The sequence below is a fragment of the Xenia sp. Carnegie-2017 genome, unplaced genomic scaffold (assembly GCF_021976095.1).
Source record: "Xenia sp. Carnegie-2017 unplaced genomic scaffold, XeniaSp_v1 HiC_scaffold_3, whole genome shotgun sequence".
NCBI lineage: Eukaryota > Metazoa > Cnidaria > Anthozoa > Malacalcyonacea > Xeniidae > Xenia > Xenia sp. Carnegie-2017.
In genome coordinates this window covers 6,084,543-6,111,194 of record NW_025813493.1, presented here as the reverse complement: position 1 = coordinate 6,111,194, position 26,652 = coordinate 6,084,543, and the positions used below count along the sequence as shown (strand labels likewise).

Genomic DNA, 26,652 nt, shown 5'->3' with positions numbered 1-26,652 from the left:
TAGGCGTTTGGTGAGTAAGAATTGGATTCGAAGCTGGTGGGTGACTTACGCTGCCTTAGTTTCAGCATATTAGGTCGGTCGACTCGGCTTTGTTGATTGCATCATTGCGGTTTTTAAATTGAACGTCACATGCATTGGTCACATGCTCAGGGAATTCTCGTCACATGACAGTCCTCTGAAAGATGTTGTGTCTTATGATCGATGTTCAAGCTTATCCATGTCGCATCAAATAATTTCAACAATTATTGACTGATTATAAACAACTGGTTTATGTTGAATTGGCTCAAATAAATTTCTCTTTGTTATCACGATAATCTATATCATTGGAGATCATCATTCACAGTATTCCCTAGCATTGGTAAGATTCATATTCAATGTTGTTTATATATACTTATATACATTCAAGATGTCACACATTCAACTTACGTTGAAGTATTTTCCTATTAAGATTTTAAGTCGTTTTCGTTGTATATATTTTGTATTAATCTGAATGATTTCTCATTTTTGTGAACCATTACTTTATACATGCAAGTACTGCTTATATTTTGTTGAATGTTTTTGTTGAAAAGACCTTCGTAGATATTCGAGATATTTTTATCGATATACGTTAAGTATGAAGTTGTGAAATTTTGTAAATACTGCTTTCTAAATCGACGCTCACCAACGACGAGTTTACGGCTAAATGATAGATTAAATCATAGAGTTTAATAAGACAAATGATGTTTCAAAATTGAAAATATTGTATGTACTATGGCAACAGTCATATTTAGCACTGTTGATGTCATCATGTAAGCATTACTGAATAGTTTATCATTTTATGACTTTAATGCAATATTCTATCGTTAAATGCATTTCTATTTCAAATAAGAAATCGTTGTTTCTCTTTAAAACATTTAAATTTTGTTTCTAAAACTATTGATAGGAATCATATTTTGTTTTGAGTATATTTTTGTGATTCTCCATCAAGATAATTATTCAAAACAATACAAACGCAGTATGATTGATATTTTACTCAAACTAAAGAGTATGGCCCATTTTGCAGAAATATTGCAGCAGAATAGCAAAAAAATATTGCCCAATGTGCAACAAAGCATGCTAAAGACAGACTTTTAAGTACTTTTAATTGTACCTTTTTAATTGTAGCATAAGATGTTTTCTCATATACCCTTGGGAGCCCGATTGTGAATTGGTGTGGTGATTTGTTTAAGTTATATTAAACACATTTTGTTGCATCTGCACAGCATGACCAGAGTCCCACCGACCCATTTGGATGGAACACTATACACTATAGACATATGTATATTGGTAACTAAGACTGTTGAGTTTTGGCTGCCACTCTTAGGAGGAGGGCCACTAAGCCCATGTAATTGTAGCTGTATTAACTGTTTTTATGAATGTAGCAAATGTCAAGCTTGTGGCAGATTGGTTGCAGCAGCTCCCAGTTGTGTGTGAGAAGGAAGCTTAGTGTATTAATCTTGGCTAACAACGTGAAATACATGTTTGTAGATGTAGATCGTCCAGGTTGGTATAGTCCTGAGAAGGACTGTTTTTGTTGTTGTTGACTGACGTTTCGACAACCTTAGCGGTAGTCATCTTCAGAATCAAAATGGAGTCTGTAGATGACTGCCGCTAAGGTTGTCGAAACGTCAGTCAACAATAACGAAAACAGTCCTTCTCAGGACTATACCAACCTGGACAATCTACATTTACAAACATGTAATGATGCTACTGGGTTCAAACCATTTACTTAACATGATATACGTAGCATTCAGAAATGAACATGAAATTGATGTCAGTGATATTTATGTTGACAAAATGGGAGAGTAAGGGGGGAGGGGGAGGGGGGGGTTATATAACTTTTTAGAAGTCTTTCAAAAAAGCTCTAATGATTCCAAACTAACAGATTTTCATACTTGCATTGATTTTCAGGTCAGGAAACTTACAAAACAGAATGGTTTTTAAAAAGCTTGTTCTAATTGTATCATGCCTGCTTATGTTTGGAAGAAATTGTTTCTGTTTCTTCGACATTAATGAGGTAAAACCGACTTCGTTCTCTTCGGCAATTAAAGCTTTCTTCTACGCAGAAATTGGAAAAGAAGTGACCTTGTATGAAAGCTCTTTTGATCGACCTGGTTTTATCACAGAACAATGGTTCACTAGCTCGAATGAACTTCCAAATCCTTTCGATCATGATAGCAGAATACGTATTTATGTTGATTATGAAGAAGAAGCTTCTATTGATTACAATGTAGCGCAGGCTCATGCAGCTCCTCCTGATGCATTCGAAGAAGGCAAATCACCACGTGGCAATCGAATGTTTGGCCGTCTGGCCCAGGGGAGTGGGTTCTATAATACTTTTAAGATACCATTTAAAAAAGGAATCAAGGTGACAGTGACCAACAATGTACGCAATGGGTATATTTGGTAAGTAAAAATATCGAATAACACAAGCAAAATGCGTGTGCTCTGATTCGTCGATGCCGTGTTTGGATCATGCGCGCGCATTTCTTAACTCTCGCTTAATTCCTGCGTGTTTAAATAAGGCGAGCCAAACACGAAACCATTTAGTAATTGTTTATTTTTCAGTATTTCTGGAAGGAATCTTCATCTCCAGCTTTCTAGAATCATAAGAGAGTTTTACATTTGTATTTTACAATTTGCATTGCCCCGAGCTAAAATTCATGTTTTCTTTAACAATATTGGGTCAAGTGAAGTTTAGCGGACATCTTATGTCCGCTGATCAGCCCCAACTTGACGCAGGCTCAGACTAATCAAAAAGGCATGCAAGTTCAATAAGTTAATAGCTTAGATTGAAGTTCAAATTTTGAAAGTCATAAACCATGATCTAACCTTGAAGGTAACTTCTATCTTGGCTTGCAAGCTACGCTACGTCATAGCCGCCATGTTGGATGATTTTAACAAAGGATTTTCCTTATTTACAATGCAAATTTCATTCAACATGGCGAGCATTCCATTGCTCTCTTACTCTCAGGGGGATGGTTGCAATCCACTAATAGCGTTGCTTTTGCTTTCTCACTCGTTAAAAGCGTGGAATGCAGCAAGGTATTGTTGCTGATGGGCATTTTCCCTTTATTTACTGCAATAAGTGCCCATCACAGTCTTCATGGTTACCGCAAAATGGCTACTGGTGTCCGCTAAAGTGCTCTCTAGCCAAAACTTGCCGTAAATCACTGCAAGAAAAGTCTTGCTGCTTAAGCCTGAACCGCAGAGCAAACTGCGAAATTTTTATCACGTAACTTTCCGGTTAACGTCAGACTAAAACTCTCTCCCTATTGTGTACCTATATTCTACGTATCTACCAATAAAATTATTGATGTATTTAAGTCCTCACTTTGGCAAATCATATCTTCAGATTAGCGTTAGCATGCGCTTGCAATAGTGTGTTATTGAGCGAACGACATTGTTTTTCAATGACATAATAGCGATGTTTTGTTAGTAAGTCATTTTACCACTTTCTTTTTGCTATATTTATTTGTGTACAGTTGAAAAGGAAAAAAAAGCCAAAAGTGCAATGAATCTCTTCAATTTGCGCGATAAATAAGGAAATGTACTAGCGACATGCTAACACATTCAAAGACCCAACATTATATGTAGACTCAACATATTGAGAGTATGTGCCAACTAGGTTGAGTGATGTTGAGAGGTGTTGAGCGTTGTTGAGAGTATGTACCAACTCGGTTGAGTGATGTTGAGAGGTGTTGAGCGTTGTTGAGAGTGTGTGCCAACTCGGTTGAGTGATGTTGAGAGGTTTTGAGCGTTGTTGAGAGTTTGAACTTGTTCTAACTTTCAACTCCATAGTGTTCGACATTTTCTTTGTTCCGCAACTTAGCTTGGACTTTTAAACTATGGCTTAAACAGCTGACACAACAATTTTGAGCTCATCCATCCGCACTCTACAGCGAATACTGTTTTAAAAAGGGCGCTATTGCTAGGCACCGTGGAATATTTTACTTCATAGGCTCAACATGTTGAGAGCGTTTGCACACATTGCTAAACCTCACACAACAAGAGCAAGACAATGTTGAGTGCATGTTGAGTCAACATGTTGAGCGCGTTTCCACGTAGCTTAGCCAGTCACAAATATGCATTTACGCATTTACTGATTGATGTGATTGGTCAAAATTATGAGTGCGGTCCCGCGCTCAAAAAAACAAACTGCCATTATAAATGTCACAAGTAAATTTAACTTTGAATGGTCAACATCTCTTTATGAAGTGTACTACATAATGTTGATCCTTGTGGAAGTTATTAACACGCAAAGCTAACGATGATTGACTTTTATCATGGTAATAGCTGGGTTTTTGGTTCTTAACATTTTTTTGCTGTGATCAGAATGTTTACATTTTATCTTAGCGATTTTCTTCAATTTGGCATTATTTACCTTCTCGCAGGTATATCATTCGCGGAATGATAGGCACCCCTTTAACTGTTGGAGTCTTTAAATTGCCAAACGACACAAGACTTCGACTTTACAAAAAAAGCGAAATAGTCCCTGCGTTGCAATTCATGGATCTCGCTAGGACTAAAGGCAAGGCGGGAATGCTGTTCCTCGTCACTTTTGACGTCAGATGTGCCACTGACGTCTTTATGGAAGGTTGTATGCGCGCCAACATTGACGACGAAAAGGTGACGTTTTTATCTTCTGGCACTGAAGACTTTTTTTTGTCTGCTTTCTACTTCAACCAAGGAAATTATAATGGTTTTCAATCTGGACTCATTCGTAAACAAACCCAAGGTATGCAAGAAATCGTTGCGTATAAATTCTTCATAGATGATCCCATCGTCTTCCGGAATTATTTCCGACTATTTTGGCGAAATTGGGAAACAGCGAACGGAAAATATGGATGTCCGAATACATTTCCACCTATTGACCAACCAGAAGCTTCCAAACCTGTCGAGTTCTTGAAAAGTGCAAACGGGGCTAGTAATGAGGGAGAGACTGCTTGGGCCGAAACGTATACGTGGATCTATGAATGGGATCCAAAATAAAGATTTTATCAATTTAAACACTAAGACATTTGTGCTGCGTGATGATGTTATTTTTCTATAACTGGGTTGTTGATGCGACGTGTTGAAATGAATTAATTTTAGCGGGTGAACTTTAAAATGAAAGTGCTTTGAGCTATATATGTCCTGAAATAAATATTTGCCAATGTATTTGTTAATTTGTAATAATTCAATATGTCGTTGCTTCACATATGTATTATAATAAAATCTTTTAATTCATGTTATGAGTTACGTTTGCAATGTTTTTTTCTTATTTCTCTGCTTTTTAGTGCAAACGTTGCTTCATACGGGCTTTGTCTGTGCAAAAACATCTTGCCATTGTTTAATAATGGCTTATTGTTCTCTCGTTTAAACGAGGTCCTTACTGTCATTTATCGTACAAAGTTCTTTCAGTTGGTAAAGACGTAATTTTTTTTAATGGGACGTTAGTTACTCGACATCAAATGAGACAAATTGATGACTTTCAATAAATTGTTGATGTGGCTTATTGCGAATGTTGCTCTCCTCCTCAAACGAGTCAGAAAGTGTGAATTTGTTTAAGGCTTGTGGATTAAGAAGAGACGATGGAAACTTTCACTTGAAAGAGACGATGGAATCAGCTCACTTTGCACGTGCACATGGTCTATCTAAAATCCACTAAACTTATCACAATCTGGCACCATTTAGACATATCATAGACGCAACGAACACTATACATTATAAAGTTGGAAAGTTTTTATCATCTCTTCTTAATCCACAAGCCTTGAACAAATGAATGTTAACAACTTCTCTCTCTTGATATTGAGCCACTCTACGAACGTCCCATTAAAAAGAATTGTCGACACTATTCTATTACATGTTTGTCGAAACGTCAGTCAACAACAACAAAAACAGTCCTTCTCAAGGACTATACCAACCTGGACGATCGACATTTACAAACATGTAACGATACTCCCGGGTTCAAACCATTTACTTTACTATTCTATTACGTATTAAAGAGAAAAACAGAAGAACGATGTAAAAGTTGTCTTCAGAGTTTGTACTTATTACATTAGATACTTTGTTAACTTTTGTCTTAGCTATAATAATCCATCAAAAAATGTTTCTATAAGCACGTTATTTACCGGAAGTGACTCTCAATAGATTCGATTAAGACAACTTTTCTTAAAGTTTCAAAATATAAACTTGAAATGATACGTGCAAAATCAAAATGCTCGCCCTGTATAGATATCGTAAATTTATTTCTCATTTGAACAATAATCAAATATTCCGTCCAAGAGAAGTTTCTTTATCTTTAGACATCTTTAGAAAGAAAAGTAGGATATCTTGCACTATTTTAGCTATTTTAAGCAACAGTTTCCACGAAAAGACAGATAGTAGCTACATAAGAGGTCTCAAAGAAACGTATTGGTTACGTACCGTGAACAGCATGAAATAAGAAGATACTGAACAAAAATGAAAGATTTACTGTTCACAAGCTCTCTACTGAACAAAAATGAAAGATTTACTGTTCACAAGTTCTCTACTGAACAAAAATGAAAGATTTACTGTTCACAAGCTCTCTACTGAACAAAAATGAAAGATTTACTGTTCACAAGCTCTCTACTGAACAAAAATGAAAGATTTACTGTTCACAAGCTCTCTGCTAGTTTCATTCCTAATTATCAACAATGTATTTGTGTAATAAAATTAACTCATTTGAGACGACCACATATACAAATCTTTACAATTCACCTGGTAATGTTTTGATTGTTTACAAGAATTGTTGAATTTTAACTCTTGTTTTTTCGTGGATGTAGATAAACTGTAACTATAGTACTTGCACGTAATTTATGATTATTTTTATCAAACCGTTTGATCTTGGACATACATTACCTGCATAATTTTAAATTAGGTAACATTATGTAGTACAAAAAGGCTACGTGGATGCAGCTAGATTTGAAATCTCAACCGTTAATTTTTTTTAGTCGATTGTGGATAAAACATTATCTTTTAAATTGGATGAGCATAAGAATCAAAAATGCTACAAACAGAAGCAGAATCTTTTTGCTGATAACGTTTTTGTAGCTACATCGTCAGCACTCATCATGTTTTTGTAATTTCGAGTAGACTTTCAAATAATTTTTTACAGGATTTAAATTCATAGCAACGAAGATTTTTGTTTACATTTCTCCTTACATCCACGGAGCTTTGGTGTGAACAATTAATGAGCACAAATTTAACTTTCTTTCTATTTACTGCTCAGTTCATTGATAAGTCTCTTGCTGTGAAAAATAAAGCATTAATGTGACCATATAATTTTCTGATTGGCTTTATGAAACTGACACACACATAGCTCTGGTATTTGGGGCATGAACCACAAGGAATGCAGCACGAAATAACTTTACCGTTGCATTTCAACTTTTTGTCTCCCAGCGTTGCCGTATGACAACATTGAGGAAACCATCCAAAGCTCAATGGACCAAAAAACTTGCGAAGTAAATGGCCGATTGGGTTCTTTTATATTTCGTTACAAAATGCTTAGCCCAGTGCAACCTCAGCAAAATTAGCATACAAGGCAACAATGTATAAAAGTGTTAGGCCAAAATGAGAGCTCGAGACTATGAAACGAGGGCTGGGGTTTTACATAAAATAGAGGAAACAGCTGCAAAATTTCATTTGTTGGAATCGCTTGTAAATGCTGAAGCGTATTGTATTATGACTTGAAAATCAGCTGCTTATTATTCTTTTTTATCGATGCGCCAGCACGGTCTTGTTTCTTATCGTCAAACGAGCCATTTTCTGGCTTCTCATGGCGAAATGATGATCGTGCGTATGCAAAGTTCATTCAAACTTCCTCCGCATTGAGTTATCATACCTTTTGTGTTCATTATCGAAATTATATAGCGCTTGCTTATCTATAAATACTTCATTCCTGATTCATGAGAAAATAATCAGGGAAGATAATGCTCAATTGATAATGTATTTAAAGGGGCGAAATTCAATTCCAAATTTGAGCGTGTTCATTCTGTGTTTCGACAGAGAAGAACAAAACAGATAAGGAGTTTCTGGTAATTCATTTTTTGAAAAGGGAAATAATGAATTCTCGGTTGTTAGTCGCCTTTTTAGGAATCACTCTTCTTCATTTTGAAGTTGAAGCAAAGGCATTGCAGCGAAGACATGACCTCCAAGCAAACGGTTACTACGAGGCTGTAGGCAATCTTGTAAAGGCTTTGCCGCTGCGCGAATCGTTCCCACTAAGTCATGACGACCCCTCAGGTATGAAAGTGAATAAAAACCAAGACAAGTTTGAATTCCTTCGGTCTTTGCGGAAGATGGAGACAAAAGTACGGAATCTTGCTGCAAATATAAAAAGAAAGCGCTCTTATATTTGCTCTCGATTGCCTGGAAGACCATGTGAAATCGTTGGATGAAAGAAAAAAGGAACTTAGAGTTATAGAGTGTATTCCTGTGTCAAGAAATATAAGAAACGATAGAGAAAACAAACATTTATATTATTAGTTATGATGCAAATAGATATAAAGAGCAAATATTTACATAATTCTTTAAGAAATCGATAAAACGATTTTTGAATAGTGAATTATATCAAAGTTAGTTTCATTTTGTCTTCGTGAAATACCAATTTTTTGTTTCCATGCATCTACAATCTACTGCCAATGGGAATGATTGCTGCCATGAATATTCACAAATCACTTCACAGACACTTCATTGTTTGCTCTTTTCCTTACACGTGACATTGTACAATTACGAATGAAAAATGTTGTGTGCCTGAAACATTTTTATATAAACTGCAAAATTTGAACTATATATAATGACAGATACAACAAGTTACATATCCAGCCTGCCTTTAATTAGTCTTGCATTACAAGTTTTTCTATATTTGCTCACTCCCCCGAAACGAAACGTTTCTAGCTTATGAAATATACCCAGTGCTGTAGAAGTGTGGGGGGTGGGGCGCTTGGGGGAGGAGCCCTCCTTCTACCTTTGAAATGGGTAGTTTTTCATAATTTCATGACTTCAACTTCGTCAAGAGAGCCCCCCCCCTCTGATAAATTTAGTTCTACAGCACTGTATATACCCTAGCAAGACTGAAATTTTCAGGCCAGCATTCCCAGTGCGAATAGATTGACACTTTTTTAAAATGTGTTAACAAATAATTTATTGGTTTTCATATACATTGGCGATCATGACATTCAGCAATGTACGTTGCCAATACCCCCAAATAAATTTGTTCGGACCATCAAAATTTTATAATATCATCATTATTAAAATTTCTATAACTAATGGCTTTGTTATGTTTTATATTTTGAATTTAAATTGAGCCTATGGCTGCAAGGTATTTTTTCTTACAATGGATCCTACGATCATAAGCTGAAAGTATTTAGTATCATTGTAGGATCGAACGTTTGTAAACTGATTCAAAATTAATCTTATATAAAGTGCAAAAATTACATATGCAACTATGATTCAAGTATTTAACTTATAACAAATGTGTAAATTAACTAAATATTTTCAAACTACAAGTGTTTAACAGGAGTTTTTCCAGAAGCTAAACGAAAAAGTTCCTTTTTAATTGCTTGGACAAGTGGTTCCGCAGATTGACCTGTTTTCGTCCCAGGCTCTTCATCGTTTGGCACATCCACTAAAGTAGCGGTTGTTGAACCAAATGTTGTGGGAATTTCTCTCTGTAAGAAACCAGCGGGAAAATAGGCATGTGTTTATTGCAAATGACGTATCAATAAAGATGGCGGTCGCAGCGCGTATATTTCATTGTGATACAAACGGAAACATAAAGACATGTGTTTATTTCTTCATGTGTTTTTATTTTCACTGTAAAGTCGACAGTAGTTAAAGTTAAGCAGTTGCCTGCGGACAATACAATTGATAACGAATAGCATTTCTCAGAATAATTTTTATCGAAAAAATCTACAATGGAGAGGCAACTTTTCATTCTGAAAATCATTCAAATGCGTGCAGAACTAAAAAGGTCATACATACTAAGTCAGCCGTAAAACTGTTCTAAATAGCGGAAAAGGTATGCGCTTTAATCATTAGTAAAGTATTTTGCCGTTGAAATATAAGAAGAGATTCGTTGACAGTGACCTCAATGCAAAATAAAATTGAATTACTAAGGTGTCGCAAAAAATACCAAATACCAGTTGCTTGCTATGTACTAAATTATGAATTACATAAAATTCTAATGAATAAAAGAAATATTTCATGGTTTGAAATCAAAGATGTTGAATCTCTTGTGCTCTTTAAAAACCAAATAAAACATTTAATTTCTCAATTTTGTGACAATCATGCAAGACTTACTTACATCTCTATAAAAATTCTCCATAGCGTATTCAGTAGCGTAAGGAGACCAAATAAGACCACCCTGTAGAGAACAAAAAATATCTTTGAAAGTCTACTCAGAAGCACAGTAATGTTGAGTACACTACACAGGTAGGCACAATTATTATTGTAATATATATGCATAATAAAATTTTGGATAGTAAGGAAGTAATTTATGTTTGTATGTTGGAGAATATCGCGTTTTTTATCAATTTCATTCAATGAAAACGAATCAATTTAATTTCGTTTTGCCCATGTGTTCATTGAGAAAAGATCATGAAGAAAGTTTCAACGTCTTAGGCAATATTGAATTTTCCATCAAATCTTTGTTTAATAGGGGGAAACATCATGTTGTAAGATGAAAGTGATTTGATATTCTCTTGAAAATGGTATAAATAAAAGGGCTAAAGACCTCGAGACATTTTTTAACGAATTTAAGTTGTAGTAATGTTTTGTTGAAACTTTTCAAAAAGGTAAAACTAAATCTAATGATTTCTTCATGAATTTTCACTATATGATAAATTTTTGATTTATCAAAACATTTTATCAATATTCGATCATGAGGTTCATCTTAAAAAATAATTCAGTAGTAATTAACAGTTCATTTATTTACTGTTTTAGTCAAAGCAATTGAACGTGCGAGACAAAATAAAAAGCTTAACATATTTTTAACCATTGCATAAATACTTTTGAATTAACGAACCTTTATGTCATGAAAAGATGTAACAAATCAAATTAAGAACAAAGACAGCAGCCTAATTTGTGCCACAACATTCTTTTCAAGAATACAATACGGTCAACACAAGGTTGGCTCATACAAAGTGCTCTTGAATGTAAAATAAGGAGAAAACAGGGACATTTGATCTTTCGGTAATGAATATTATTTCATACCATTCCATCAGTAGTCTGTTGTACAGGCGTGAAATAGAGTTGACCAGAAGCATCTGTATATGTGTATGGATTTCTTTCAGACCTAGGCCTGTATGCTGATTGGCTAAGCGCCCTACATTGAAGCGAAATAATAAAAATTAATTAGTGTAAACACATCCTTCTCAAGCATAACTGACAACAGACAACTTTATCAAAACAAACCTTTGCTCATCAACAGGATCCCATATAACGAGGGGATTTTTTGTTGCCACCGGTAGAAGAGGAGGAGGATTGGAGCGAGAAACACCTCCCATATTACCGTGATGGTATGGCTCATGAACACTTTGAGGGTTCATAAATCGTCTTCGATGTCTTGCTGGTGAAACCGATGCACGACCATGAGAAGGAGGTGGTTCGGTAAGTGCAGGAGTAAAGTCAACTAAGGGTTGATTTAATGATGGATTTGGTAAATCATTTTTCTTCTCTCCATCAACCTTGTCGATTACATCTGACGTGTGCTTATTTGACGATGATTTGATTGATGTGAAAGCCTCGTCAATGAGTGTAATTAATCTTTCCCTGGCTTTACTAATGTTACCATCAGAATCAGATTCGGGCTCAGCAGTTGTAGACTACAATAATTAAATTTAGTTAAGCTATGTTGTATGCGTTAGCTCAACATTGTTAACTGAGCTGTTCAAACGCACTAAACAATGTTTAGGCACGCATCGATGAGCTTTGAACAAAGAAAATGTTGAGTCAAAAGTTTGAAGAAGTTTAACGCTCAACAACGCTAAACACAACACAACACAACACAACAAAACTCAACACAATTCAAAGCAACTCAACACAGCTCAACACAACTCAACACAACTCAGCACAACTCAACACAACTCAACACTACTCAACACAAACACAACTCAACACAGCTCAACACAACTCAACACAACTCAACACAACGCAACGCAACTCAACACAACTCAACACAATTCAACACAACTCAACACAATTCAACACAACTCAACACAACTCAACACAACTCAACACAACTCAACACAATTCAACACAACTCAACACAACTCAACACAACTCAACACAATTCAACACAACTCAACACAATTCAACACAACTCAACACAACTCAACACAATTCAACACAACTCAACACAATTCAACACAACTCAACACAACTCAACACAACTCAACACAACTCAACACAACTCAACACAACTCAACACCACTCAACACAACTCAACACAATTCAATACAACAACACAACTCAACACAACTCAACACAACTCAACACAACTCAACACAACTCAACACAACTCAACACCACTCAACAGGGTGTGCAATGGCTCTCAACATGTTGACTCTACAATGTTGAACGCATGTTGAGTGAACATGTTGTGTGCGTTTTAATTGCGCTAAGCTTTACAACAACAAATGAAACTATTTGAGGCATTACATTTCGACTGCATATACATAACTTAGCCGTAAGAATCTTTTTGAGATAGTTTTCGTCACCTTTTCTTCAACATCAGATAATTTCTTGAATCCTTGCAGTTCGACGCTACCTTCGTCATCGGTTGTGACCATTTTCATGTTGTATTTACGACGTGACTTGCGACGTGAATTTCTGTAAGACAGTCCAATCGGATCAGAAATTTGACTGAACAACTAATAAATTAGCTATGTATCTGAATGTAAATTATGAACCTAGTTTATAAATCGTCGTAGTTTACATCTTGCTAAATAGTTGTATACGCAATAATGGCTAGTTACGTTTGAAAATTTTATTTATAGATCATAGAATGAATTTTAGACAAGAATTTTATCCAGCACTCCCTCCATTATTTTAAATCAAACAAGAATTCACGTAGCTACAGTAATTCTCATGGTCGAATCAAACTCGAAAGTCGTTTTTTCTTTTCATTATAAATACTTAAAGGCCACATAGGATAGCACATTTCATAATACTTCACGTTCATCAATATTCTTTAGATTGTGTTTAGCGTTTTCTACATGGACTAATTAAGCAAGAGCGTTATCTCACGACTGCATAACAGTGTATTAAATTAAATCACTCATTCCCACCTGACAATAGGCTGCATGCCGTACGGATCAAGCACGGCACCGATTTCTCGTTGAGCTCGTCCCCAGGATTTCTTTCCCATGAAGTTTTTCTTTTTTGTTCTTGATTTAGATCTAGATTCTCCTAACCACTTCTCACGTTGTCTTTGTTTGTTTCGCCATCTTTCAATGTCGGCCTGCAATCAAAAAAACAACTTCATTTTTAGGAGAGACGCCGTTTATTTCATTAACTTTCTCAATTTTCGGAAATTTTGACAAAATATGAAAAAAAACATGGGCAAAGTGACATGCTGTGGCAAATCTAATGAAGTAATATTTTTGAATAGAATTTTCATATTTTCGTTGACGTAAAATAAGCTGAGTTTGCTCAGCTGTGCAACAGCTTAAAATACTATGTTGCCTTGCGATGATTTGAACTCTATAACTAAACTCTATAGCATTTATTCATTGAAAATAATCTATCCACAAGCAAAAAGTAATATTCTAATTAATCGAATATTACATAAAAGCTGTCACATAAATCAAATTCGTTATTGCCTACCTTGGTTTTTATCTCTTGCTGAATGGAGTCCTCCTAAAGAGCGTAAACACACGTAATAACAAAAGTTTATCAGTTTTCAATTAAAATCATTAACAACGCTGATAATCATCGTCATATTGGCAAAAATTTATTCGGGTATAATTTGTACTATCACATCAGGTTATAGGCATGTTTGCCGACGCCATTAATGTTTACAAATCACACAAATCTACAACAAAGCAAGGAAACTATTGTAAACAACAGTATTAGCCGTATTGTGTCCGATATGAGACTCTTTGCGTTGAATTGAAGTCATTGCCAATTTATTGCAACATTGCAAAAATCGCGCAGGTGTGGCCTGTAATTTATGCTATTGCCACGAATAAACAGTGAAATGATAGATTTAAAATTTGGATGAAAACGCAAAATACTGCATGGAAGCACTTCAGAGTAAATCGATTCTTTAAATTATGAACAGTGATGGACAAACTCACATATGTTATGGATTTAACTGACGTAAATTTGAAAAGGGGAAATTTTAACTATGTTGACTCAATCTTAAACGAGTTTTTTTAAGACAGTTTTATCTTAACTTTGACATGATAGTACCTCTTCAATGATCCTTCCGACAAGAGATGTTTGTCTTAGGTCCAGTGTAGGCAAAATGGACGTGGGTTGAACGCTTGTTCTAAATCTAACCGGGGGCTGCTTTTCCGTGGAACCGGTGTCACTCATGATCGCAATAGGCGCGAAGACTCCTGCAGAGTACTAGCAAAATGAAAAATAAAAACATGTCAAATATGTAAAAATTGGAAATAGCAACTTCATGCAATAAAACAGAAGATCTATAAATGACGATAGAAAATTGTAAGTTCATCCAATCAATTAGAAGATCTGGGTGATGTAATAACTTGTAGATAAACCTCACCAAAGCACATAATACAATTAATTTATAAGTGTCATTGCATCTACTAAGAAATGTCACAAATAAAACACTCATTTCAAAGTATCGAGTATTTGTACATCTACCTTATTGTCCTTTCTATTTGAATTACTGCTTTTTCCAGAAGTTTTGACTTCTTCGTCACTTTCACTATCTCCATCCCTGTCAGAGGCGACAGTCTCCAAGATGGACGGAGGGTTCATTGTTTTTCGTGGAGTCTCAAGCTTTTTATCTTGAGTAAAAGAGTGCGTCCGGTCTGTACTGCTCACTTCATCTGTACTTTCTACTTCACTCACTTCTTCTTTAAACACTGGATTACTTCTATTTCAAATACAAGACAGTAGTGTACGTAGTCGTATCATTAGGCGTGCACGACAGGGGGGCAGGGGGCAGCTGCTCTTCGCTAAAAATTTTGAAGATTAAAAGGTTGGGAAATTTTTAAACGTTAGTCGGCTAAAAATATGTTGGAACTTTCATTGTGAGTTGGGTAAAATATTTACCGCCCCCTTCCCAGAAATGATAGCTCCTATGGTGTGTATGGTTGTTGTTTTAATTAATCATTGGATTCATTGATTGCTCAATCTGTTTCATTAAATATAGTTGAAATAATCATGAAATGTGCAACATGATGTAAATAATAGTACCCAACATGATATAGTTGAAAATTATTATACAAAGATGGACTTTAATTGTCTTAACTTTAAGAGAACGTTGTGACAGCCACGTTATTGTTTTTTAGAAATTACAATCTTAATTTCAAACCACAAAAACCCCACAAGAACCACTGTAAAGATTTCTTCTCAATTGCGATCTACGAAGTAGTGGATTTTTTGAACATTACTGACGCAAGGCCAAGCGTTTTAAAAAATTTTTCAAAAGATTTCTTAGCTTTTTACCGCAAGTACTATTGCACGTAATTGAAAGTGCTCTATTGACTAAGTTTTGTATTCCTCAATACAGAATCCATTACGTTGTTTTAAAGTATTAAAATACATATCAATATAGCTATATCATTAACATACATAACAATAAGTAGTATAATACAACCTATAACAAGACATATGACAACAAACATAATCCTTAATGTATAAAGGGGTTTTGCTATTGACCATAATACAATGTTTTGCAGAAGCGAGGAGACCCAAAACACAGTTCAGTATCAATTACAATTTTTCAAATAAAGTAAAGTCAAACCTTGTGCTTATGCTTTCCCGACTTCCAACTTTCCTTCGTAAAGAATCCTCTCTAAGAAGGGGCTTTTCGATGATTGGTCGAAGTTGTAGACGGTTTTCGTCGCCATTTTTTTCTGTTGTAAGTGACGTGTTGATACGTAAAGATGGCGGATGACGTAAACTGGAAGTTTGTGGCTTTGGATCACTTGCATAAATCATCTGTAGAACAACAACCGAGCTTAGTTGTAACGTAAATCACAACAACAAAGACTAGACTTGTTTAATTATTTAATTTAATTAACTTAATTATTTAACTTTCCAGCCTTTGAAATGTTTTATTATGATTGGATCTACGACAACTTCTTTGCTCGACCAAACAGTAAGGAGCATTTTTTTAAAAAAGTTTCCGCTGGTCTTTCTTTTTCACGATGTTATTTAGTGAAAATCACATTGCTCTAAACCAATCAAAATTGAGAAACTTTTTCTTGTATATTACCAAGACATATCATAGCATAAAATATCATTCACTAAGAGTTTAAAGCTTGACTTACTTTGGGTATTGTCTCATGTCCATGAACGGTATTTTCAATTATTGGTATTACTTTCTTTGAAGGCGCTCCTTTCTTCCATCTCCAACACAATATGAGGAAAAGAACAATTAAAATGAACACGAAACAACTAGAAATGACGACAGGAAGAAACCAAGATGGATAGTCATCATCGATAGAAGCAGTAGCGATGAGCGTAGAGTTTAGAGGGGCTGGGATCGAGTTCACAGTGTAAGGAGCAGTTATGGATGACATCGCAGCAATATTGAGATTCTTCAAAACTACAGTTGCGTAAGTCGCATTCAAAATGGTTCCTGCATCAGTGATGTAATAAATGACGTCAACAGTTGAATCCTGAAGTCTTTTGAGTTCAATTATCTAAGGAATAAACGATTATTTTAATTTTTCAAAAAAATTCATAATTGATAATTTTATACGAGCACAAAGCGCTTGTTTTAGCGGAAGTTAAGACACATATCTATATGCTTTTAGATTCGGAGGCGTTTTGGTAAAGGCAAACTGGCAGTTGGTAAGCACGTCTGAAACTTCATATTATATTCCTGTAGTGTAAATAATAATCATTCCTTTAAGAATGGTTTGTGTTCACAATGTGTCAGTGAGAGACACTAAAAATATTGGCATACAACTAAACGAAATAATCTGGCTGATTACGACTGTGCAGACAAGAAAGAAAGAAATACAGAACGTTGTATTGTCTATTATATTTGTCTGTTGTGAAGTCTTATATTACTTCTCATACAACACGTAATTTCTCTTTAAACTTTCTTGTTATGTCGCTTTACATCATGGTCAAAGTTTCTACACGAAAGAATGGCATATCAATGAAATCAAGCTAATGCTAGAGGCCCGTTTCAAACGAAGGCAATGATCGAGGTTTGTACGGTTTAACGTGTTTCATTTTAAAATCAAACCTAGATCAATGGAACATAATCATTCTCCATGGAAAGCTTTACGTAGTAAACATGAGATGTGGACAATAATCAAGTCTAACATTTAAATATGAATGGTCACCACCAAATTAAAATTTAAAATGAAGAAAATTTGCCAAACCTTTATCTTTAATGGGTAGGAATGCATTCAAAGAATAGAATCATTTATTCTTTCTATTACGATGATTTTAAAACAACACAATTGGATATTCTAAACCATTGTTGCTACGGTGTCGGATTAAATATGAGAAGCATACATTAATTATCATACAAGCTCAGAATACACAACAAGCTTAGGTTGTACAGTGTACCAAAATTAATATGGATTCATCTCATAAAGATTAACGTAACATTGGTTAAATTAACATTGTATACGGATGGAAGAGTTCGCCTAACAAGTCAATAAGATATACAAGATCTTCTGAACTTCTTATAAAGCAGAAATCATAGATATTAGCTTGTCTTTTTCGCAAATCTTAGCCTGCAAGGGTTATTTTTGAATATTGGTCAAGTGTAATTAACATTATTTAATTGTTTTCACTCATCCCATATTAGTAATAATTAATAAAACTTTTTTTTCTGAACAATACAAATGAAGGGAAATAAACGTTATTCAAAGTTGAAGTGAACTTCAAGCTTTGAATAACGTTTCATTTTAAACTCATTTAAACCCATTTATTTAAACTTCATTTAAACCTCATTTAAACCTCATTTAAACCTCACTCATTCAAGCCCATTTTATTTTAAACTTATTCTATCGAGCATTACATCGTGGTTGAACTACCAATTTATGGACCACAACGAAAAACATTTCTTATGATAATAATATCATCACCTAAACACACAGGCTGTTTAATTTATGTAATATATGCAGAATACAATGAATCACAGGCTCCTTGTATTTCTATGTGCATTCATTAATATCTTTTTTCCTTCAACAAAGACAAGTGTGGTGACTCACCACAGCATCGATGCTCCCTAAAGCTCTTTTTCTCCGTTTTCTTCTTGTCGAAGCTAAACGCGCTTGGACATACACCCTTGCAAGTTTATTTGATATATCTTGCTTCACTGTTGTTAAATTTGAGACATTGTTGATCTGCATGTTTTGAACAATTTTATCTTTCTCAGTAGGCTGTAAATTTTCTGGAATATATGGTAGGACCAAAACCTGTGAAAATTAATAAAATGCAACATATGTAATTTTAATTAAGAAATAAAACATCTTTACTGTGTTTGCACTGGCTTATATAAACAGAGGAGACCTTGTTGTACATGCTCGAGAGTTCTCACAAACGTCTACGAGGTTTGCATAAGCCATTGCGAATACGAAAAACATCTTTTATTTCTTTTATAAAACAACAATAATGGGAAAAAGACATTTAATTTTTCCTCTAAAATGTATTCGTGACCGATTTGCAAATTCTCTTTGACTGATTGATTGTTTTGATTGATTTGATTGGTTGAGCTCAGATGTGTTTTGCACTTGATAATACAAACACGGCTCTAGACCAATCATCGCACGCGTTTTATTGTTTTATTTTATAATGTACAGTGCTAACAAATTTGCGCAGCGATAAAATAAAATCAGTGAGTACACATATCATTTAAGAGGGTATGGCGAAACAAGTTCCTGCCATGCTGAATTTTTTAAGAAAATGAGCAGTAAAGTAAATGATTTGAGCCCGGGAGTATCGTTACATGTTTGTAAATGATGATACAATGACGTAAGAACCAGATAACAAATACGGCTAACCTGACGTTTACTCCTCATTTGACTCTGAAGATGACTACCGCTAAGGTTGTCGAAACGTCAGTCAACAACAACAAAAACAGTCCTTCTTAGGACTTTATTAACCTGGACGATCATCATTTACAAACATGTAAAATGAGCAGTAATAAAAATTCTTGAAATTTAGTATGAAATGCGAACATTTTTTTGTAAAGTGCAGGGTAATCATTAGTTCAACATTTATTTTCCAGTGTAACTAGGGCCCAGCAACTAGATTTCAGTTTGCATATAATGAGGAGTAAAACACCTCGGCCCGTTATTTATCCGTAAAGACCTCGCGCTCGGTCATTAAGGGCTTATTAATTAACAATATTAATGTTTCATGTTTGTAAATGCACATCGTCCAGGTTGGTATAGTCCTGAGAAGGACTGTTTTTGTTGTTGTTGACTGACGTTTTGACAACCTTAGTGGTAGTCATCTTATTAATGTTTTAATATTAATGTTTAATATTAATGTTTTTGTGTACTAGCATAGAATCTTTGCTGATAGCCAATCAGTGAAACCGTGTAATTTATTTAAAAAATTCATGCATCAATGCGTATGATTTATGATGTAAAAGACATACCCTTTGGGACAAAGCCGAAGATAATTGATCGGGAGTAAGGCCAAAAGCTTTCAGGATCTGTTCACGCTGTACGGGAATGTTGTTTACACTGATCGAAAACTCAATGTACGTTCTATTAAATTCATCGTGGTACAGATGAGTTATCTAAAAACCATCAAATATCAAGCAAATTAGTAACAAAAAAATAATCGAGACAGGAAACAGTGCGGAGAAACATCGCTAACAATTCTATTGAAGAATAGAATCGTTTTTCAGCTTGAATATGATAAACATTCACTTTCTTGTGAAAAATTGAGATGCAAGCTAAGAGCAGTGGCGTAGTTAGCTTATTTTTACTCCTTTCTCTGAAAATCAACTATTTTGTGTCCATTGCTTGTAAAACCAACAATTTTTAAGTTAAAGTTGATGCTGGTAATCTAAAATTTACATGTAGTATCTGGACTGCAAGCTACTTTTTAACGGAAAGGAAAAATCTGTGATTCCTTGAGTAATGAAAATTCTAGAACATCAGTGAATTCCTTAAGTTAATAGGAAAGGAAAAATCTGTGATTCCTTGAGTAATGGAAAATTCTAAAACGTCAGTGAATTCCTTAAGTTAATAGGAAAGGAAAAATCTGTGATTCCTTGAGTAATGGAAAATTCTAGAACGTCAGTGAATTCCTTAAGTTAATAGGAAAGGAAAAATCTGTGATTCCTTGAGTAATGGAAAATTCTAGAACGTCAGTGAATTCCTTAAGTTAATAGGGAAGGAAAGTGTGTGAGTCCTAAAGTGATGGAAGTTTTCAAGACATCAACTCCTGAAGTTATGTCTTTTTCCAAATGATGTGTGCGTGTGAATCGTGGGATTCCCAAATGATGTGTGCGTGTGAATCGTGGGATTCCCAAATGATGTGTGCGTGTGAATCGTGTGATTCCCAAATGATGTGTGCGTGTGAATCGTAGGATTCCCAAATGATGTGTGCGTGTGAATCGTGTGATTCACAAATGATGTGTGCGTGTGAATCGTGGGATTCCCAAATGATGTGTGTGTGTGAATCGTGTGATTCCCAGATGATGTGCGTGTGAATCGTGGATTTCCAAATGATGTGTGCGTGTGAATCGTAGGATTTCCAAATGATGTGTGCGTGTGAATCGTGGGATTCCCAAATGATTTTCAAAATTTTATGCGAGTGTAAGAATATTGAAATTATTTTTATGAGAAACAAAACATCATAAAATCATAAAATGTACATCTGACAACTTTCAAAATGCTGATGAAAAATAAATCTCCAAAAAGATTCGGTACATGTTTGTTTTCGTTGCAAAATATGTCGAAAATTGTGTTAATTCGGCATGTAACCCGTATATGTTGTCGTCATATTTACCTTGGTTTCAACCACATTGCTTTCAGGAATATTGACGAGCACTTTGTAAAATCTTGCTAAATTTTTCTCGAACTCCATCTTCACTGATTCAAGCGTAAGATTTTTCTGTGCATCCGTCTTTACCAACATTGAAACGAATTGAATGTCGGGAGAAATTGTTGGTGCCGGTATAGGACGTGTTATAACCTAATGAAAATTGAAAAAACTAGAAGTTATAAAGCTATGTATATTACATTGTACACTTAATGTATGCTCTAGAGGGAAAAAGTGAGTTTTGTTTACAAAAGTCCCATTGTTTCCCGAGGCGAAGTCCGGGGAAACATTGCAGGAGACACTAGGAAAACAAAACTCGCTATTTCACAAGTGGAAGTAAATTAAGTTTTTTTTTGCATAGGAAAAAGTATCATACATTTTGACAGCTCTTCATTGTAAAATTAACGTCATTCGGGAGAGATTCGTCCGGTGAAATTTTGTTTCATAATGCCATAAGGCTGAACCCTGCATGTTTGGTTGATTTCCAAGTGTTTTCTGAATAATTTTTCCCGTGAATAAATGAATTTCGTCGCTTAATAAGCTCGAGGAATGATTTTTTTTAGTTTTTTCTCCTAAATGGTTGCCTATTTGCTATGATATTAAAATGTGTGGGAAAAAATTTCACTTGTCTTCCTGGCGGGCAACAATTTTTCTCTTGTTTCCCTGAAGGACATATTGCATTTATTTTACGTCATGTGACTATGAATGAACCAATCACATTTAGCATACAAAAAAATATTCTTCGTTACATATCTGGTATTTTAGAAAAATTTCCGATCTTATTTTGCGATATTCTTATTTTCAGACCAAAAGTAAACAAATTTTTACATGGGCAATAATTAGTTTCATTTGTATTTGAGAGTGACTCTTAAAAAATGGCTCATGGTTTAGAGAAAACTAAATTTCTCACCTCATAACCAAGTAGTTCTCGCATTTTTTCATTAGTAAAAAAATTCATTAGTCTTGCTGCATCCACTGCCAACAATGTCCGATTGTTTTCAATGACGACATACCTCACGTCTACTTCCGCTTCTTTTCTTGTGATACTTCGAATCTGCAACATTGTAAAAGATTGCAACAACCTCAAGGTGATGGGTAAAGATATATATACAGTATTCTCAAATGTAATGTTGCCGACTGATATTAATAACCTACCGTTACTCGTGAATCGAGAAAGGTATTGCGTTTTTTTCTTCGTTTTTCAGTCAGTCTTCCTTTTGTGTACACGTCAAATAATCTTCTTTCCAGGTTTAATTTAAATGCGTTGGTGGTTACATCGATGCTTCGTGAGATTTTGAAAATAATAAGAAGAATGGAATTTTCTCTTGTCATTGGTGGTTGTGTTGTCGTAATCGATGATGACATTTTAACGGAACTAACGTTGGCATTTATCTTGGCTGTGGATACTGACGGAATCGTCAAAAAGTTGTATGGAAAGGACGTAGCATAAGTTGAAGGAGCTACGTTGGCATTTGTCTTGGCAGTGGATACTGATGGCATTGTCAAAACTTGTATTGAACGAACGTAGCATTGATTGAAGAAACAGCCTTTGATATAGTTTGAAAAGAAGTTGTTATAGAGGACATTGAGTGAAACAAAAACGGAATATTTTGGCTAACTGTGTGATACGTGGATGAATGGTTAGCGTTAGCCACGCTAATTGAGCTTCTACTTTGTCCAGCAGTATTACGCAAAATTGCTGTTTTTTCTTCATTTTTAATGAGAAATGTCGAAAACAAAGGTTGAGATATGAGTTTCATGGTTTGTCTATGATGATTTGATTCTATAGTGAAAGAGTTTTGAGTGGAAGACTCATCAGTGTTTATTGATGCAACAAAGCTGATGATGGGCTCTTTGGGACGTATGCTCGACATCATATTCTTCATAGTACTTGTAGTGTTTGCCTGCATTAATGGTAAAGACGAAGTTTGAGAATTAAATTTCATGGTTTCCAGACTTTTGGATGCAATAATTCTCGAAGTGATTGTTGCAATGATGGAGCTTTGTATTGTGGACGGATCAGTAGCCTCTGAGCTGAAACCACGGTCAGTGGTAATGAGGGTACTTGATGTTATGTTTCTCATTGTATTCGTTGTACTTGCCTCGATAAATCGTGATGAAGAAGGTTGAGATTCAATTTTCATTGTTTCTAAAAGAGTATTTGGTGTAATAATGGTCAAAATCTCCGTTGTGAAAGAAGAACTTTGTAAAGACAACGGATCGACGTTAAGTTTCGTCTCTGAGACAGCAAGTGGTTCAGTGGTACTTCGTATACTTGATGTCATGTTTCTCATTGTATTCGTTGTACTTGCCTCGATAAATGTTGACGATGAAGTTTGAGATCTCAATTTCATTGTTTCTAAAGGTGTATTTGGTGCAGAAAACGTCAAAATGTCCGTTGTGGTGAGAGAATTTTGTAAAGACAACGGATCGACGTTAACTTGCGTTTCTGAGACGATAGTTGAGTCAGTGGTGCTTCGTTTTCTTGACATCATGTTTTTCATTGTAACTGTTGTTTTTGTCTTGATTGGTGAAGAAGATGACGTTTGAGATGTCGCTTTCATTGATTTAAAAAGGGTATTTGATCTGTGCATGGTCATAGTGCTTTTTCCATTTATAGATCTTTCTGTGGATGACTGATCTGTTTTGATTGATTCTTCTAATCCGATAGTTGGGTAAGTGGTACTACCGACACTGAAAGTTGCGTTTTTGATTGCACTTGTTCTGTTTGCTTCGATGAATGATGAAGACAAAGTTTGAGGTGTAAATGTGTTTGCTTCAAAATCAAGATGTACGGTGGATGAATTGAGTCTTTTTGCGCTCTTGGGAAGAATATTGTTTCGTGCAGAAGCTACCATCATGCTTGCTGAAGTCAAAGACATTGATGTTCTATAAAAATTGGTGGATTTAGTAAACAGAAGAAAGAATGTATCTTGTACGGTTTCCGTATACGCATGATTTACTTTTGTGATTGGAGAAGTCGATGTTTTTTGTAATGGTCTAGGTGTCTGAAAGCTGAAATCTTTTTCTACTTGTGAAGCTGAAACTTCTTCCAAAGTTGAAAGAAAAAATTCAGTCACATACAACGTTGAGTAGCTAACTAAGCACAGGCCTGGTGACGATGTTTGTTTGATTTGAGTGTTGTTTAGGCCTGATGACGATGTTTGTTTGATATGAGTGTTGTTTAGACCTGGGGACGATGTTTGTTTGATACGAGTGTTGTTGACTGCAACGTTAATGAAGCTGTGATCATTGACTTTTGACGTCAATTTACTCTTGCTAAGGATATCGGAAGTGTCTTTTTCAGATAAACTTTGCGAAGACATGAAATCAGAATTTGTTTTCTCCAATACAGTTGATTTTCCAGACGCATCTGACGAAAAAAACCATTTCTTTAACGATGGTGTAGCGAACAAAACGCTTTCATTCAAATCAATGAGAGTGGGATGAGAACTTGGTTTAATATAACCAGTAGGTGAAGGGACAAAATATTTTGTTGAAGTAAACTTTCGTGATATTGATTTTAATTCTTGTTGTTCAGATACAGTTGATGATACTGATTTTTTGTCTGAGAATCTACGAGAATGCTTCTTTCTGAAGCTTTTGCAACAATGGTGAAGATTTTTTTGTCAATTGTACTTGTTGTTGAACTTGTTTTAGTTTTTGGTAGATGCTGATGTGAATAACTTTTGCTTGGAGGTATAGAAAGGTTTGTGTTAACAGGTAATGCCAATACTACACCAATTGAATAAGAATTTGAAGTAACGTACTCTGATCTTTCAATTGTCATTTTTGTACTTGAATTTATTTTCACAGCACTCTTTGAATTAAATGGTATTAATGTACTTGTGGCAAAATCCCCGTAAAGTCCGTTGTCCTGCTTGCTTCTTTAACGAAAGGATTAGGAGTTCTTGAAAATTTGGAGCTTGTGCTATCTTTAAAGTAAGAATAGCTGAGGTAAACGAATGTTGCGTAGTCTTCCCTTTGTAAACTTACATTACGTTGAGCAGTACGACTTGCCAGCATATACTTGTTAGCCTTTGTCGAAGATTTTTTGAAAATTGATGGTGACATTTGCTTCTCAGAAACAATTGACGACACCAGTATCCCGTTTTTAACAGTTGCCTGAGAACTGGGAGTTCCAACAATTCCATCGTTATGCAGTTGATTTACTTTGCTTCTATAAGATGACATTGCTTTCTTCGTAGTCAAAAGGATCGTGGGGGACATTATCAAAGAACTTTTAGCTGCACTTTCAGATGTTTGAGCAAAGTTTACAGCTAGTGTATCAGTATTTATCACATCCTCGTTTGATGGCGGAGGGAAGATGTTGTTAAAGTGGCCTGCTGTAAAACTGATGATAATTTTTGCCATTCTGTTAAAGTTGATGATATTGAGTAAGCATTTAAATCATGAACATTTGTTTCTGAGAAAGTTGATGATATTGAGTAAGCATTTAAATCACGAACATTTGTTTTTGAGGTTGTCGTAACAACGGCGATAAGATGTGTGGTGCTTGCAATATTTACTCTCTCAGTGGTCCCAAAGACAAGATTTGTATTTGCTGTTCGTGAATGTTTATTTAAGTTGTTTGCATCTGATGATAAAAAGGTGACTGAAATGTTTATTGACTTTGATTTTCCACCTACTGAATAAGAAGTTGTATTCCTTGATCTAAGGATTTCCATTGCACTTGAATTCACTTCGACAGTTTTCTTTGAATAAAACGGTACAGATGTATCGGAAGCATAAATCACAATTGAGCCACTAGTTAGTGCTGTCTTGTTTATTGCTTCCACGGACGTATTGACCTTGTTTAATAAAGTCATCGTAGAGTTCTTGTTTATAAAATATCTGGTAAAACCGCTCAAGAAACTAGGGAGTGTGTTAAGTTTAGCTGTAGAATGGCTAGAACTAAGATATGCAGAGTTTATTTTCACTTGTAAACTTTGCAAACTTGCATTTGACGGAGCGATACCAATCGAGTTAGAAGAAGTTTCGAAACCTGTGGAAAAAGGTTGTATTAAAATTGTTGATGATTTTGGCGCATCTGAAACATATATTGAGCTCCATTTTCCACTAGTAATTTTATAAGTACTGTAAGTTGACAATTTAAATCCTTTTGATGAAGTAGTCTTAACAGCTGGTAATAGGTTTGTGGAGTTAGTTGATTTTGCTTTCATGGAAACAATGTAATTTTCAGAATTTGAAGCTAAACTTGACGATTGAATTGATTTGTTCGAGCTTGAGAATAAAGACGATGATTTTAAGGTGAGAGGTGTATATGTTCCATCAACAGGAATGAGTGTACTTCCCTTTCCAAATCCATGCCGTCGATTAGACTTGCCATCATAAAATGGAGTTACTTTGTGAGTTGGCGAAATGATAGCGGAGGATATGATAAAATAGCTTTCACTAATATTTTCAGATCGTCGATCATGGATCGCCGGTAATGTAGAA

General features: G+C 35.1%; 2 protein-coding genes and 1 long non-coding RNA gene across 3 annotated transcripts; 2 read left to right on the top strand and 1 right to left on the bottom strand.

Annotated features, from left to right (window-relative positions):
* Positions 1-159: 159 nt before the first annotated feature.
* On the top strand, positions 160-5,252 carry LOC124454523. Its single transcript, XM_047005316.1, has 3 exons — positions 160-358; positions 1,930-2,424; positions 4,413-5,252. Exons 2-3 carry the CDS (start codon positions 1,952-1,954, stop codon positions 5,008-5,010), a joined length of 1,071 nt encoding a protein of 356 aa, XP_046861272.1. The 5' UTR covers positions 160-358; positions 1,930-1,951; the 3' UTR covers positions 5,011-5,252.
* A 3,887-nt stretch (positions 5,253-9,139) lies between these two features.
* LOC124454375 lies at positions 9,140-22,692 on the bottom strand. The gene is made up of 16 exons (XM_047005186.1): positions 22,348-22,692; positions 22,103-22,246; positions 21,160-21,345; positions 19,796-19,939; positions 18,402-18,608; positions 16,494-16,868; positions 15,965-16,161; positions 14,857-15,091; positions 14,437-14,595; positions 13,849-13,881; positions 13,311-13,483; positions 12,741-12,852; positions 11,437-11,846; positions 11,236-11,347; positions 10,328-10,387; positions 9,140-9,692 (listed from the first exon to the last, which is right to left on the bottom strand). The coding sequence occupies exons 1-16, from the start codon at positions 22,690-22,692 to the stop codon at positions 9,525-9,527; spliced, it is 3,060 nt and encodes a 1,019-aa protein (XP_046861142.1). The 3' UTR covers positions 9,140-9,524.
* On the top strand, positions 16,863-17,319 carry LOC124454377. Its single transcript, XR_006951430.1, has 2 exons — positions 16,863-17,019; positions 17,082-17,319. It is a non-coding gene; the product is annotated as an uncharacterized LOC124454377 (long non-coding RNA).
* Positions 22,693-26,652: the final 3,960 nt, after the last annotated feature.

Bases quoted from the DNA above. Each gene is read 5' to 3' on its own strand.
- LOC124454523 (XM_047005316.1), top strand. From the start codon at position 1,952: ATGGTTTTTAAAAAGCTTGTTCTAATTGTATCATGCCTGCTTATGTTT. The intron at 2,425-4,412 runs GTAAGTAAAAAT...ACCTTCTCGCAG, and splicing joins GTACGCAATGGGTATATTTG to GTATATCATTCGCGGAATGA.
- LOC124454375 (XM_047005186.1), bottom strand. From the start codon at position 22,692: ATGCCATCAGTATCCACTGCCAAGACAAATGCCAACGTAGCTCCTTCA. The intron at 13,882-14,436 runs GTACTATCATGT...TACGCTCTTTAG, and splicing joins TCGGAAGGATCATTGAAGAG to GAGGACTCCATTCAGCAAGA. The intron at 11,348-11,436 runs GTTTGTTTTGAT...GCTTCAATGTAG, and splicing joins GATCCTGTTGATGAGCAAAG to GGCGCTTAGCCAATCAGCAT.